Source organism: Aotus nancymaae, unplaced genomic scaffold (assembly GCF_030222135.1).
Source record: "Aotus nancymaae isolate 86718 unplaced genomic scaffold, 86718_ANA_hifiasm-v0.15.2.pri h1tg000040l, whole genome shotgun sequence".
NCBI classification, from domain to species: Eukaryota; Metazoa; Chordata; class Mammalia; order Primates; family Aotidae; genus Aotus; species Aotus nancymaae.
The window spans coordinates 39,524,960-39,541,151 of NW_026988454.1; the positions used below are offsets into that span (position 1 = coordinate 39,524,960).

Below are 16,192 nucleotides of genomic sequence, written 5' to 3' on the forward strand. Positions count from 1 at the left end.
CTCCCACCAACAGTGTAAATGCATTCCTATTTCTCCACATCCTCTCCAGCATGCTGTCTCTAGATTTTTTAATGATCGCCATTCAACTGACGTGAGATAGTATCTCAATGTGGTTTTGATTTACATTGCTCTAATGACCAGTGACTATGAGCTTTTTTTCGTATATTTGTTGGCTGCATAAATGTCTTCTTTTGAAATGTTTTAAGGTATCAACAAATCAGATACAAATTCATCCTTCTGTGAAGGAACCCCATCTGTCCTTCTTCTCTAATACCAGTAGCCATTGTAGTATTGCAGTATTCTGCGAATAAGTACAGTCATTTGAGTACTTACCATACTCTTCTTCTAGTTTATACACTCTCTAAGGAAGAATGCTTGTTCATCTTTCTGGTTTTTTAGCCTAGTACAGTGTTTTGTACCCATCAGGTATTCAACAAATATGTACTAAATGATAAATATAAACAAACTCTTGTCTCTATATTTTTGGAGGGTAGACTTCTCTCCATCTAATGCTGCTTCTGTGATGTTATAGTATTTATGGTGCAGAAATCTAGATTTAGAAAGAGAGGAGCAGTGGTTAACTTACTTAAGGTCAACTTGTGGCAAAGCTGGAATTCAGACTCTGATTAATAATTTTGTTTTATCAAAAATAATTTAAGGCCACCTGATGAGAGTGTTCCCTCTGAATGTTTTCCAGAGATGTTGAAGTTCTTTACCAATGGATACTATGAAGAGCAGAATTTCTTTCTCTTCAGACTGTTATAGATTTTATACATTAGTTCAGTTAACCGTAGCATTCATGTATTTTTTTCAAAAAAAATTAAAACTTTAAACAGTGTATTATAGTTGATAAATGCTCTTATATAGGTAACATACCTTGACAAGTTATGAGCATTTTTCATTTGTTACCTATTCATTGGACAAATATATATTAAACTTTTATAATGTATTGGTAACTATGCAAAAATCATTAGACATAAAGACCTGAATGAGATTATATCTTTGCCCTCAGTTTTCCCCAGACCCAGTGTGAGTTGTAGACTTGCTGAGAAATACTTGCAATACAATTTTTATTTGGGTTATGGGAAAATAATTAACTGGTGTTTAGAGGTGAGAGGGTAGTTAAAAGAAAGGTGTCAGGAAAACTAAAGAACATAGAAGCCCATGATCCAACTTCCCATTTTGGAAGCCTGGCAAATTCAGTTCTCAGAGGACCTCTGCAGAACAATCCTATCCTGGACAGGACATATCTTTGGATACTTTGCTGGACTTAGAGTGGCTGGGGAAGATACCTCAGGACCCACTATTCTGCTATATATCTGTGTGTGTATATATATATCTGTGTGTATATGTATGTATATAGGCATATATATATTGTATATATTATATTGTGTATATATACATATACACACAGATATATACTTTATACACAATATAATTTTAGCATCCCCCTTCAGGGATTACCAACCTCTCTTTATGCCTGTTGCTCACTGCTTTCAGCTCCAGTCATATAAATATGAAAGTATATATATATACACACTTATATATGTGTGTGTGTGTGTATATATATGTATATATGTGTGTGTATATATATATACTTTCAGTTGTGTATATATACACACATATATATATTTATATTTATATGACTGGAGATGAAAACAGTGAGCGACAGGCATAAAGAGAGGTTGGTGATCCCTGAAGGGGGATGCTAAAACTATATTGCCCTTGAGATTTTTATCTTCAGACTGGTAATAAAAGTGTTGTCTAGCCTGGGACTCCCATATGGAGCTGGCAGAGGTGGTCTGACGTCTGGGACACCTCATAGCTACTGGTAGGAGATGTAAATTATCTTTGAGATGAAAGCATGATCAATTTAGACCTGCAGGGTTCCCACAGACTAATATAAAGCAATTAACTCACAATCAGAGGTTACCAAGCATTCTTGAAAGTAACTCACTGTGAGAGTTAGCAAAAAACAACAGATGTAAATTCTCAAAAAAACTGCGGGTATTGGGATTGTCAAATACAAATAGCCTTGTACAAAACCTCTAAAGAAATAAAGTGCAAATCATAAAGATTAACAAGATGCTATTAGGAATAAGTAAGAGAACCGTTTACCAAGAACCAAATGGAACTTGTAGGAAAGAAAAGCATAATTGTTCAAATTAAAAACAACTCTTTGGATGGCCTTAATAGCAGATTTGGCAAAAGGGAAGAGATAGTTTATTAGCTAGCGTATAAATCTAAAGAAGTTACCCAGAATACAACATAAAAAATAGCTAAGATGCTCAGGAAGAGAACTAAGCATGGGAATAGCTCCATCATGTATACAACATATTACAGAACTGTAGTAATTGAAATCATGTAATATCAGCACAGAATAATATACTTCCTCTTAGAAAATCATGGAAACTCCAGAAAGTGAGTCATGTATTTACATAATTTTGATATGGGACAGAAGTGGCTGTGTAGATCACTGGATCAATACAAAAGTTATCCATAGGTAACTGGATATGTATGTATGTGGGGAGGGAGGAGGATTTTTTTTTTTTAATTCAGGTTTGAAAGGGACTTCTTAAACAATAGATCCTAATCATAAAAAAAAGATTTATATATTTGACTTTATTAAAATTAATAACTGTTATTCATACCATAAGTAAAGTGGGAAGAAAAGCTGCTGATGTCTTCCAGGACATATTACCCCAAAATATGGCACCTTGGCATATTAAATATTTTTGCCTAAAAAATATTTGAGAAAGTGACAGAAGCAGAAGATCTCTCCGACCTTCTTTTGAAGCAGATCATAATACCCTCATATGAGAAATGTCCTCCTTGTAGCTAGGGAAAAAAATGCACCCTTCTTTCCAAAGGTAAGATACACAGAGAGGAATCTGAACAAACAGACCTTGCTAAGTTTTCTGCAGTTTACTATACTTAGCTCATACTCCTTACTCCGTCATAGTCCACTATAACGCTCACCCTTCATCAAATCTGCTATAAGAATACTCAGGTTTTTTTTTTAATTGATTAATTTATTTATTTTTTATTGCATTTTAGGTTTTGGGGTACATGTGGAGAACATGCAAGATTGTTGCATAGGTGCATATGTGGCAGTGTGATTTACTGCCTTCCTCCCCCTCACCCATATGGGCCATTTCTCCCCATGCCATCCCTCCCTGACTCCCCACCCTCCACTGTCCCTCCCCTATTTCCCCCCAACAGACCCCAGTGTATAGTGCTCCCCTCCCTGTGTCCATGTGTTCTCATTGTTCAACAGCCGTCTATGAGTGAGAACATGCGGTGTTTGATTTTGTGTTCCTGTGTCAGTTTGCTGAGAATGATGGCTTCCAGGTTCATCCATGTCCCTCAAAGGATGCGAACTCATCGTTTTTGATGGCTGCATAATACTCCATGGTGTATATGTGCCACATTTTCCCTGTCCAGTCTATCATCGATGGGCATTTGGGTTGGTTCCAGGTCTTTGCTACTGTAAACTGTGCTGCAATGAACAAGGAACACTCAGGTTTAACTGTTGCTTGAGGTCTTCATTTCCTTATGAGTCTACCATGTCTTGTAAAACTTACATTAATAAATTTGTATTATTCTCTTCTTAATCTGTCTTTTGTAGTGGGCGTCCTAGCCACAAACTTTTAACATCTTGAAAAGAAAGGATGGTTTTCATCCTTTACACAATCTGATAGGAGAAGATACTCAAATACAAATTTCAGTCAAAGCATATACTGAGCATTTCAGAGAAAAAAAACAGCTAGGGATATTTCAAGTATCTCAGAAAGTCATTTTAGTAGTAATCAAATATGTATTACATATCATTTTCTACTGCTCAAGTGACAAAAATTAAGAAAATCGTAAGATATAATTTAAATGGGGTTGGCATACACTGCTGGTGGGTATATAAGTTGGTAACAGTTTGGTATTATCTTGTAAGGTTGAATATTTACAATCTTTGTTTCATCAAAATGGACCTGTACAACCCGAGGACCACAGTTTGTCAACTCCTAAAATAGAATAAAGAGTATTTGAGAAATGGTGGATGAGTTTAATGATAAGAGTGTATGAATGAAAGTGTCTCTGAAGATGAGGTTGAAAGATTGGAGCCTGTTTGTGAAAGGCCTTATATGCCATAACTTTTGCCTTTTCCTCTTGTAAAGCAATGTAGTCATTTCATCACATTTACATTTTAGAAAACTCATCCAATTAGCATTATATAGGATAAACCTGAGGTAGCCAACATGGGAAGCAGGAGGACTAGTGAAAAAAAAAAAGACTGGGTCTTGAAGGCAGTTGAAGGTGGGGTGGAGAATTCAGAACCAATTTCAGAGAGAACTTAGCAGATAGAATCATCTGTGTTTAAGAAGTAAGACAGTACACTAACACTCTGTTTTACATAATTGAATGAATTTAATGGGAAGCTTGATGAAAAATTAATAGGCACATTAAAACATTTCTTCTTCATTAAGTTACTGTGAACCAAAACAATATTTTACATGTTTGTTTTAACATTATATACATTCCTAAAACATGATACTTACTGCTTTCTTAAAAAGTATTTATGTCACTTCAGAATTTTATACAGCATTTGAGCTGTGCCTTTAAAACCAAAACAAATTTAGAGACTCGTAGACTAGAGATGCCTTAAGCAATGTGAAATTAGTTTTAAATATCAGCAATGTTAATGTCTAATTTTATTTTTTTAGTTGTTTAAAGGCTTCATAGACTTTTGCACTGTTCTCCACATCAGAAATCTTTGGGTTTCATATCTTTATTAAAGGGGAATAAATTATTTTCCAACTACTGTTAAAACAAAGCATGTAGCATTTAGCTGCTTTCTTTTCTCACCAGTAAAAGCCCTGGTAGACCCTGTTTGTTTTAGTCAGTGATCTAATAAGGGGCAAGTTTCATAAGATCACATGCAATGAGGAAGCCAAATTACTTCAAAAGATCATTGAGTTAAATAACACATACTTCAAGACGCCCAGAAGGTTTAGGCGTCCACTGTGGCAGCATGTGTAATTAATAACATGTGTTTTACAAAACCTGTCACTGTATATTTATATAATAGACAGCTAAGATTTTTTTTAAAAGCTGTTTTCCACTGATTTCATTTTTCCTATTCATAGTTTTTCATTTCTATATATTGGACCCAAAGAACTGACATCTAGGTTACCTCTACCTAGAGCAGCAGCATCTACTACTATTCCTACTATCCCAAGTGTTTTAGTTTACAAAAACCTTTTCACATCATTATGTTACCTGATAGTCCTAAAAGTTACATAACATAGGTGAAGAGATGAAGGTATTCACTCTCAAAGATTCTCACTTGCTCATTGTCGCACAACAGATAAGGGAAAGAGCTAAGAATCAAAACAGGGTCTTGCTGATCCAATCTCTTGTGCTTTCCATGACACTGGACTTTTCTTGCACATTGGTTGGTGATAGGTGGTGGCATGTGGTGGAAACAGTTAGCTCTGTAAAGGAATGTAACAAAGGGGCTTGAAATTTCCAGAGACAACTCAGAAATGTATATATCAAGTTCACTTTATGTTAATATCCACAACAGTAAGAGAAATGTCTGATCAGAGACATCCTTATGTTTTTAAGGACATAACTGATTTTCTGTATGCCAGTGCAACCTAGCTGAGGTGTGCTTAGTGATGTTATTTCATTCATTCAACTAATATTTTCTGTTGTGTTGCTCCTTTTTAGGTCCTAGTAGAAATTCAATGGTGAGAAAAATAAATATGGTTTCTGCTTTCATGGGCTTTACCTTAACAGCAATGGAAAGCTATTGGAGGGTTCTAATCAATGGAGTGATAAGATACCGTTGAAATCCTAGAAAATGCTATGTGCTACAATGTGGGTTTTGAGGTAGAATAGGCAGAAGGTAGGTATGTTCAGAGATTTAACATAGGTGGCTGCTGTGTGATCTGGCTGAGAGATGATACTGATCTGAGTGAAGGTAGTAGAAGTGGCAATGGGGAAAGTGACAACAAAGAATATTTAGGAAATAGTAGTGCTTCGTAACTAATTGTATGAGAAAGAGAAGTAAAGTGATTACGCATTCCAGTTTGCTCCAGGTAATTCCAATTTTTGCTTTCCTTCAAAAGCATCCCAATTTGGATGATAAATGTTAATCCTACAGATAAGGAAAGTGGAGGATTCAAGAATGATGCCTAGATTTCTGCCTTGAAGAATTGTATGGATAGTTTTTCCATTTCCTGAAAGGGGATACACTAGAAAAAGAACAGGCATGAGATAAGATTGTGAGTTCAGGTTGGACATGGTGTGCTTAAGGTGACTGTCATACATCGACGTGAAGACATACTAATTACATGACTCCATGGGTCAGGAATTCGAGTTGCAAACTTTGGTCAGAGATATATTGATTAGAGAGTGATCAGTTATCAGGATGGTAACTAAAGAGATGAAAATGGATAAGATCACCAAGCCAGAAAGTATGGAACACAGTGTCAAGAGGCCTAGGTCCCTGAGGAACTCAAAGGGACACCTATTTTTAAGGGATAAGCAAACAAAAATCTGGAAAGGAGAGACCAGAGTCCTAAGAAAACTAGGAGATATCCAAGTTCATCAAAGTTCCATGAAAAGGGTGTTGCAAGAAAGAGGGAGTAGACAGGAATGTCACATTCTATTAAGAGGTCACAAAAAATAAGACTAGAAAAGTACACATTGAATTCAGTAACTAGCAAGTCATTAGAGACATTAGGTGGTTTAGTGTGGATGGGGGGAATAAGCCTGCTGCTAGGATTTTAAGGAATGACTGGGACATAAGTATGAACATTTCTCAGATCTATAACTGAGAAAGAAAGCACTGATGAAATACCAGGAGGACTTGCAGAATTTGAGTGACAGTAATATCTCTGAAGACACTATAAGATTACTTAATACCTTGTACTTAGAGGCTTCCATATCTAATGTCCATTATGAAAGTAGAAGAATGAATTTGTCTAATCACAGCTATTAAAACAGTTTTAGGTGAATTTGTGTGACTTTAAAGCTATGCCATTTCTAAGTAATGGGAGCAAGGACACAATTGATGAAGTCACTTTAGCTATTTTTGCCCCCCAAAATGCATCCTAGAAATTTGCTCAATAAAAATATAATTGTGCCTTAGTTTTTTGTTTTTTGTTTTTCTCACTGTACAAAGAATTATGCTGCACTTGGCTTCTGAACACTGGGGATTCCTTAAATGTTCTTTGGCAGATAAAAAAGGAAAGATTTATGTCCAAGGAAGCATTTCTGAAAAAGGTGCTCCACATTGTCTTTCTGTATGTGCATAAATTATAAACAGGACTCAGGGGTGCTGCCACCATAATAGCTTTTTGCTCTTTTTAAAGAAAATAGAAAATGCTCACTTAGGGGCTACTGCTTGTATTTTCTTTAATGAATCTTCTAAGCTTGAATGATTTTAAATAGGCTATTTATGTTCTTTGGTTATAGCAGGCCAAGAACTTTAAAAGATACATGTGATGAAAGTATCCAAACTAATAAATCTATGCAGACACATTTCATGGTAGTGATAGTAATGATAATAAATGCCACAGCTAATGACTTTGAGGAGAATTCACAATCAAGGAAAACCACCACCAAATCACATGTATTTGGAGAATTTTATTAGAGTTCTATACTTAAGTTTAATCATTATGTTGTAGATTAATGAACAATTCTTGGCACAGAATTATCATCACAGACAGGCACCCTTACCCAACTTGAATAAATAATTTAATGGGCATTTTTTTCTTTATTAACCATTTGGTAAATGTGAATTGAAGTCTTGTCTTAAAGACATATAGACTATGACTTTAAAGTAATGTCTCTGATTTGCATAATATATTATGAAAGTCTCAATGCTTTGTATTCTTAGTACACCTGCAAGCATTTTAGTATGAATCTGTGTTAAAAAAAAAATTTACTTTCAGATTTGTCTTTTTATTTCTGGAAATATGTTTACATGAATTCATTAACCTATCTATATTACTTAGGAGACACTAAAAATTTCTTTATCCCCTGACTTTAAAATTGTTTACCCATCACCCTCATGTCAGTTTTTTATTTTATTACTAAACCTAGGTAGTATTAAAGGTGCAGTTCTTAACTTCATGATGATAGTTTATATTTGCACCATCATATATAATATATTTGTACCTATATACATTATCTGCATCTGGTGGGGATTAGCAGCTCTGAAGATTTTTGTAAAACGTAGCATATGCTACATATAGTATAATATATTTAGAAAATTATACCATAATAGCATATACCTTCTTTAATTAAAATGTTATGGAACATACTGGCTTCATTAAGCAAGAACTGTTCTTCCAGAGAATTTTTAGAAACATTTAATTCTATAACTCAGATATGTCAGAAAATCACTAAGGGATCATTATCGTTACCCTCTGAAAGCCAAGTATAATATAGAACCTGAAGAAAATAGGCTTTAATTAGTGGATAATGATGATTTGTTGCATGTACTGAAGTTTTTTCTAGGGATTTCTACATCAAACATTCTGTTTCTCTTCCTATTTGAAGTAGTATCTGTGCCAAACCAATCCTATTTGAGAGTTATAAGCAATAACTATGTTCCTTTTAGATTTTACATTCAACTTTGTAATATATTCCACTTGTTTTCAATATGTACGTGTGTGTGTATATATATGTGTGTGTACATATATATATATATGTTTCTAAAGTTGCCCTTGGAAAGGAAAAGATGTCTAACATATTTACATGTTTTGATAAATTGAACCATAAAATAGTTTGAAAGCTTTAAGGGACCTCTTTTCATAATTATGAGGTTAGATATTTCCTACAGCCAGAATATATGGAAAGTGTCAAGTCAAAAAGGGAAACACAAAAACTCCCTTAGTTTCCCAAAATATACCAGCCAAAGACTTGCTTTTTCTGTTTGAGAAAAATAGTTACCAAATCTAGTCCATGGGGAAGTTTTATGCAATTGAAATAAGATAAATTAAGACAGCTATAGTGAAATGTTTTACAAAGTTAACTGTTCTGATGCTTTTATTTGAACTATGTCTTTCTCACTGGTGTAGCTTTAAATTACTATTTTATATAATGATATTAACATTAGATATATTTACTCTTTCACATTTTTACTTTGAGAAATGAATAGTTTACCTCAACAGTCTCCTTTTGACAGAATCTGTGGCTGGTTGGAAAAGTAGAGCAGATACTTGGATGTATAGAACTATGGGTTGGGGGTAGATAAGCCAAGAGGAGAAGGTAAAGAAGAAAGGGTCAGAATGTAGAAAAATTGTTGACTTTTAAAAGCTAATTAACAAAATGTCCATTGGAAAGATGTGAGGTTAGGTTTAGAGATTTCTTTGTGGTTCTGTTCATTTGGACACCATATCTTGACTCCAAGTGAAGGCGCTGTGATGGGTGCTTCAAGGCAGTTTTCCAAATGTGTCTGATCCTGAGAATCACTTGGACTCTTGTTACACCAATTTTTAGCAGTAGGAGTCATGGATCTGGAAACATTGAGAAATTTTGTGTTAAAAGACAGAAGATATATTTGATTTTTTCTTTGTTCTTGAGCAATTTATAAACTATCCTTATCTTTCTAAGCTTCAGTTCCTTTATCCTTTCTAAGGATAGTTCCTTCAAATTGTAGGTGATAATGCTTTCCTTGTCAATTTTCAAGGTAAATGAGGTAAAAGAAAAATGTCTTCAGAGAGTTACTGGGGCTTGTAAATTAATTAAAGTTTATAATTTTAATTGTGTGTGTGTATGATGGGTAATCAGATGATTTTGAGGAAGAAAGGAAGTTAGGGCATACAAAGAAGTTTTTTAAAATAATCATCTTCTCAAAGTTGTTTTCGAAGTTTATTTTCTAGGTTTTAATAAAATAATTTGAAATATTCCTTGATGTGTCTGTTTTTCTTTGCTTATTCTTCTCGTGCCAAATCAACTATTCATCTCAAATTTCATATAGTAAATCATGAACTCATGCCTCTAGCAGTTAGAATAGGCATTTATTTAACCTAACCCCTTCTCTCCCAGACAAGTGCCATTGGTACTGCCTTAAAGCACCAAGCACAGCACCTGGCATTTGAGTCAAGAAGCACTTGCTACATTGACTGATAAACCTTGAAATCTGACCCCATCTTTTCCAATTTCTAGAAAACCTTGTGTTCTGACTTTCGAGGACACTTGGAGAAAAGTAGTTCATCATTCTCTTTGATATTTATTTTGGAGGTTTGTTTTATTTTTTATATTAACAAAATCTCCTGTCAGAAAGATTTTCCTTACCTCTACCCCTAAGTCTCATATTGTAGTTTAGCCTGCTTCTTCAATGTATTTACATTGTGGGGTTATTTTTATTAATATGCAATAAACAAGTTATGTTTATTGGGAATAATTGCTGGCAATATTTTTTTTCTGTGATTATTAGCTGCTTTCAGTAACTGATTTATTTTTATTTATTTAGCAGCAGCAACAGAAGAACCAGAAGTGATCCCAGATCCCGCCAAGCAGACAGACAGAGTGGTGAAAATAGCAGGAATTAGTGCTGGAATTTTGGTGTTCATCCTCCTTCTCCTAGTTGTCATATTAATTGTAAAAAAGAGGTAAGGCCTAATATTGTCCTGTCCCGCTCACTTACCATTTGTGTCTCTAGTTTTAAAAACCTGTTTTTCTCAAGATCCTTTAAATTAGAACAAACAACAAGAAGAAAAATTTAATTTTAACAACATTTTCGGCACCTGAGTCTATTGGACGTGCTTTCTAATAAATTCTTATTTGGTTATTTGCAGTTAAATTTTGGATATAAGCGTATGCTTTTTGTTAAGTTGACCTAGAAATTAATGTCCAAATTTAAATTTCTCAGATGCAAAGGTACTTGAGATAATTTATCTTATATTTGAAGTGTTATTGTTAACAATGGCAAAATATGGATTTATTACTTGGGCTGTGATCTATGAATTATTTTGTGCTCTTTCTCTGTATTTTTCTACATCTTGGCTACAAATAAGATATGAGAAGAATATAAACATTATTTAAATATTAAATATTTGTTGACTAAAAATTTTAGCCTTTTAAAATAGAGAGTAAATTGTTTTAATCGAACATTAATTTTTTATACTGTATCAACCAATATCGCCATCTTCTGGAATTACGTGAAGATATTAAGACCTACTGGAAACTAAACTGAGCTTTGCTGTGGAGACCAAAGTATATTTCTGCTGAAAAGCATTTCAAAGTACACAGTTTTTATAATTTGAGCATTTTTAGATTATATAAAATGTCATAAATCTGTAAGGCACTGTCTTAGAAACTAATATAACGTTCTAATCCTTCCCATCATGTATTTGGGAGGATATTGCTTCAAATTGGAAGGACTTTAAAAAAAAAATCTTTATATGCAAAAGTAAAGTCCTAAAGTAGTTTGGTGTATAGAAGTGGTTGTAATCAATGAACTCTACTGAGAAATATAATAAATGATGTTGCTTATATTGCATTAAATTATTTAGTATACTATTATAATTATTTTATATTTGAAATAAAGCATTAACATTATAGATAAGACTCATACTACATGTTTTAATGATTCCATCAGAGTTTATTTTAATATATTGCCTCTTTACGATTATCCCCTGGAGATATATATGTTGGAGAAGACACATCTGCATTAGAAACATTAGGTATGCATTATAGTGTTTTGTGTTAAATTAGCTACATACGTGCTTTCCCCAAATAGTGCTTTCTCTCGCTGTTGTCTCCCTCTGTGGTTGGAAAATACATCATATGTGAGGCAAAAGTTTTAAGTATTTTAGCCATAAAAATTTGCCAGTAAAGATCAATAAAAATCACCAATTATAACCTTCAGACCTTATTTCTCTGTTTAGTTTAAATTTGTATTTGGACAGTTAACTAAACAGTTTAGAGAGTAGAGTTAACATTGCTTCACAATATTCTGGTCACTTCAGATTGTGTGCCACAAGAAAGTGGCTTCTGATTATGTCGTCATTCAGTTAGAATTGGGCTAAACTATTCACTTTTATTTGAAAACATTCATTTGTCTTGATAACCCTCCTTATCCAGGGCTCTGTTTTAACAATAATGAAAAAAATTGAAAAATAAATTTCATAAATTAAGCTAAAGCCGTCACTAAGCAAGATTTGCGGGGGAGGTAAAATGCTCTGACAGCTCTCTAAAATTGTATAATATGACAACTTGTTTTTCTGGTTGATATATTAAATGGTTAAGTTAATGAGCCTCTCTATTAAAATAGTTAACATTTGAGCTTTCATAATTATGCTTTGATTGTCTTTTGATAGAAAGTATGCTAGGGCTTTTGCTTCTGCTCCTCGCCATCACCTTTATAACCAGGAAAAGTTGCACATTTATAGGTAGATGAAAGTTTCATTATTTAGATATGTTACCTTCTGACATATAGTATTATATCTACATTACTTGAATTCCTTACTTACCAAAGCAACTTTGTAATGACTTTTACTTATATGTAGCGTATGTCACACATGTACCATATATGCTTTAATCACAAGTATGTTTATCATACATACAAAAAAGCATAGATATTATAGTGGCATTGCATTGGATATTATCATCAAAGATAGCTTAAAACTATTAATATAAAATCTTTCCCTTTTAATATATAAATTTATAATAAAAAATAATGGAAAAGCGAATTACTTTAGCCTCTTTTCTACATTTTAAGGGGAAATTGTTAAGTTTGACTTTATCCCTCACTGGGATGAATATATGTAGGTATATTTCTTATACGGAAAACAGTTCCATGTCTTTTTGGTTGTTTTGCAAAAGAATGGTGTGTAATTCAATTGAGTAAAGTTTTATAGCTAAAGATATATATGAAGTAAGTTTTTAGGCCAAGAAAAGGGATATTGCATCTTTCAAAACGCAATGTCATTTTTTAATTTAATTGCTGTTCAATTATTTCCAAATGTATGCCATTTTTTCATTGGTTGTGTATTATATTTTACATACACAGCATGAACACATTAATAATTCAAACATAAATTTGAAATTATGTTTCAATACAGTAAATGTGTATGATATCATATTCACATGCATCTACTGTAGAAGTATCTTTGTGTATATATAGTATATGGTATATATGTATATTCACATAATATATGTATATACCTGTGTAACATTAAGATATAATAACTTGTTTGTAGAAATTTAGGTGTTATTCTGTATATATATTTATTAACATGATAGATCTTTATGTTTTGTATCTAAAGAAAAATAGTCTATATAGTACACAAGTTTTATACACAGCTGTTCCATCTGTCACATATTTAGATGGTAATGGATGATATTATGCTTAACTGCATGTTGAAAATACATAATCCATTTAATTTTTCAATTTTTTGGCAATAATAAATATCAGCATGTTATTTTTTCCAAATTATGTATTTTAAATTTTATTTTTTATATTGCATATCTGTCTGTTTAATTGCATGGCAAAAAAAAAAATCTAACAGTGCATGAGCAAATTGAAATGCAAAGCAAAAAAACATGAATTTTATTTTATTTTATTTTATTTTTTAACGCACATTTTTCTGCTTTATTGAATGTGACAGAGTCACGCTTTTCATTCACCATTGCTTCTCTTTTTCCACTGTCTGTGATTTGCTTGCCAGGAGGAGCTACTATTCTTACTCCTACTACCTGTAAGTAGAAAATGGGTGATGTACAACTTTACATGTGTTAAAGGTGCAGTATCCCTTTTCAAAAACAAAACAAAACAGAATGTTTGCAATTTTGGTGACATTTCACAAAAAGTTTTTCCAGACTCTAAAACTATAAACTTTTTCTATTACCTATTTTGCCAGTCTTTTTAAAAAGGGATATTGTATTTCTGTATGTCCAGCTACTTTTAATTTATTTATAATTTTCCATAAGTAGCTTTAGTCTAGAGCCAAAAACTCATTTATTTACTTGTTAAACCTGTACCTTATCTGAGCAATATGGCACTTCATTCATCTGATAAAGAAGAGATAGTGGTTGTAACTCACAAATCACTATCTTTATGTAGCATCGTTATATCTGACAAAATGAGCCTAGTAGTGTATTTATGAAACATTCAAAATGCTTTCATAGGATACAAATTAGTTCAGGTCTGCATGTAATAACATCTCTCTCCGTATTTCTAGGAATCTAGGATGGGTTATAACTTCAGAAGATCTTTGGTCTGGCCATTAAGGCAATTATTGTGCTTTTATTAAAGAAAAAAAAGTGGAAAAATCATGATGTTGCAGCAACAAAGAAAAATTCTTTTTAGAGGAAAAAAATGAGTTTATTGTAACTTAAGTAGGACAAATGTTTTCTAAAACTAGAGCCAAAAAAACCTTTGTCGACCTATTTAGAAACAGATAGAGGCATCACATTGCTCTGGTCTCTTCCAGAGTCTGTAACTCTTCCTAGACTCAAGCATGGAATGGCTCATTTGGATAAGGATAGAGAAGATGGTCCATTCTATTTCCTGAGTCATTTTCAGCTTATCACCTTATATGCCAGAGTAGTTTTTCATCCAAATCAAAGGAACAATACAGCAAAGCATTCTTGGACTTTACTTGACCAGTATTTGGTCCACCAACTTTCAAGGTTTAAGGATTGCAATTAAGTATGTTTGGAACATGTATCCCACAGCATTTAAATCATTAAGTAAACTTAGGCTAACTTTACCACAAAACCTTTATAAGAGTTTCCATGACTATAACACAATTCTGCCAACATTTTAAATGTTATAAAGGATTTGCTTCCTAAAATCTGCTAAACCAAGCAGCTGTACACTAACGGTGCTCCTAACTTATTGTGATGAATCATAATATCCTTGTTAAATTATGTTTGATGAAGCCAGAGATAATCAGCTGTACCATTTCATACAATGATGGAACACTTTCCCCCTTCATGGCCCACCCATACATCCACCTGCAGAAGTTTATGCTGTTGGCTGCTTTGATAATGAAAGTCATTTGCACATCTGTCAAACTCAAAGTAGTTGCAAAATGAATTGCTTAACTGTTCTGAAGTGCACATTAGATATGCTAGTTGCTCAGGAGGAGACAAAGCATCAAACATACCAGAATCAATAAGTATTTAATTATGAGACTGTCAATAAGCTTAACATTAACCGTTGTGTAGCTCTGATATTAGAATGGGATTTCCTTTTTTGGTGGATAGATAACATTTCTGTGTTCCAGACAATGTAACAGGTTGTACTAATATTATTGTAGTACATAGGGCTATTGGCAATTTTAATCAAAACTGCAAAGGTTGTCACAGAGATATGCTTTTAAAGGATGCTTAACCATACCTAGTGATGCTTATCTTGATTAGAGAGTTTTTTTAAATAAAAATAGATATAAATTAGAGGAGAGCTTAAAGGAAAATCAGATGTGATCTTTGAGCTACTATTCATTGGCATTGTCATAGTAACTATCTGTTTTTGATCAACAACACTTAACACTGATGTTAATTTTTCTTTGTTTTAGAAAAACCTGAATGAAAGCCTACCTCACAGGGTTGTTGTGAGGATTAAGGTATAAAAACCAAGCTGATAATTCATGGCTGGCAGATATTAACAAAGGTTATATTCTCCCATAATTTGTCAACTAATCTAGGTTTATGAATCTGAAAAGTTAAAGTCCGTCATTGCATGAAAATTTTAACCTGTCATGCATTTGACAAATTCATTACTTCTTGTTTTTCCCCAATTCTGAAATACCTATAAATTAAACATATTTTGAAGTAAAGCCTCAGGGTTTAAATTTGTCTTTTCTATTGGCTTTGAACTGCCCATCTTCAAAATTTTAACGTTATTTTGAATCCAAATTTCAGTTTATTTTTATTCAATTCAGTCTCTCATATTTTTTGAGAAATGAATTTATTCTTTTTTCTTTTCCAAGACACAAAGATAGGAATTTATTTCCTAAAGCAATTTTTGCTGTTTTAAAATTTTAAAATGGCAAAACATTTATGCTATATTTATATTTTGCTGAAATTGATAACAACTAGTGTTCAACTGCTAGAGTAAATAGCGCTGTATATTAACTAGTGTTCAACTGCTAGAGTAAGCAATGCCACTGTGAAATGTGGCAGTTTAAAAAGTGTAAGCAACCAGATATAATATAAGAGCTTAGGCTGTAGA

At 33.0% G+C, this 16,192-nt stretch overlaps 1 protein-coding gene across 12 annotated transcripts in view; it reads left to right on the top strand.

Moving 5' to 3' along the window:
- PTPRK (protein tyrosine phosphatase receptor type K) overlaps window positions 1-16,192 on the top strand; it is a 554,712-nt gene that overhangs the window by 500,743 nt on the left and 37,777 nt on the right. For 5 of the 12 annotated variants that reach the window (XM_012435085.2, XM_012435088.2, XM_064360711.1 and 2 more), the window contains exons 14-16: window positions 10,484-10,622; window positions 11,655-11,696; window positions 13,683-13,712. In XM_012435085.2, coding sequence (XP_012290508.1) covers window positions 10,484-10,622; window positions 11,655-11,696; window positions 13,683-13,712 — 211 coding nt within the window. The remainder of the gene's footprint in view (window positions 1-10,483; window positions 10,623-11,654; window positions 11,697-13,682; window positions 13,713-16,192) is intronic. The other 7 variants (XM_012435091.2, XM_012435093.2, XM_012435089.2 and 4 more) reach the window with 4 other exon arrangements.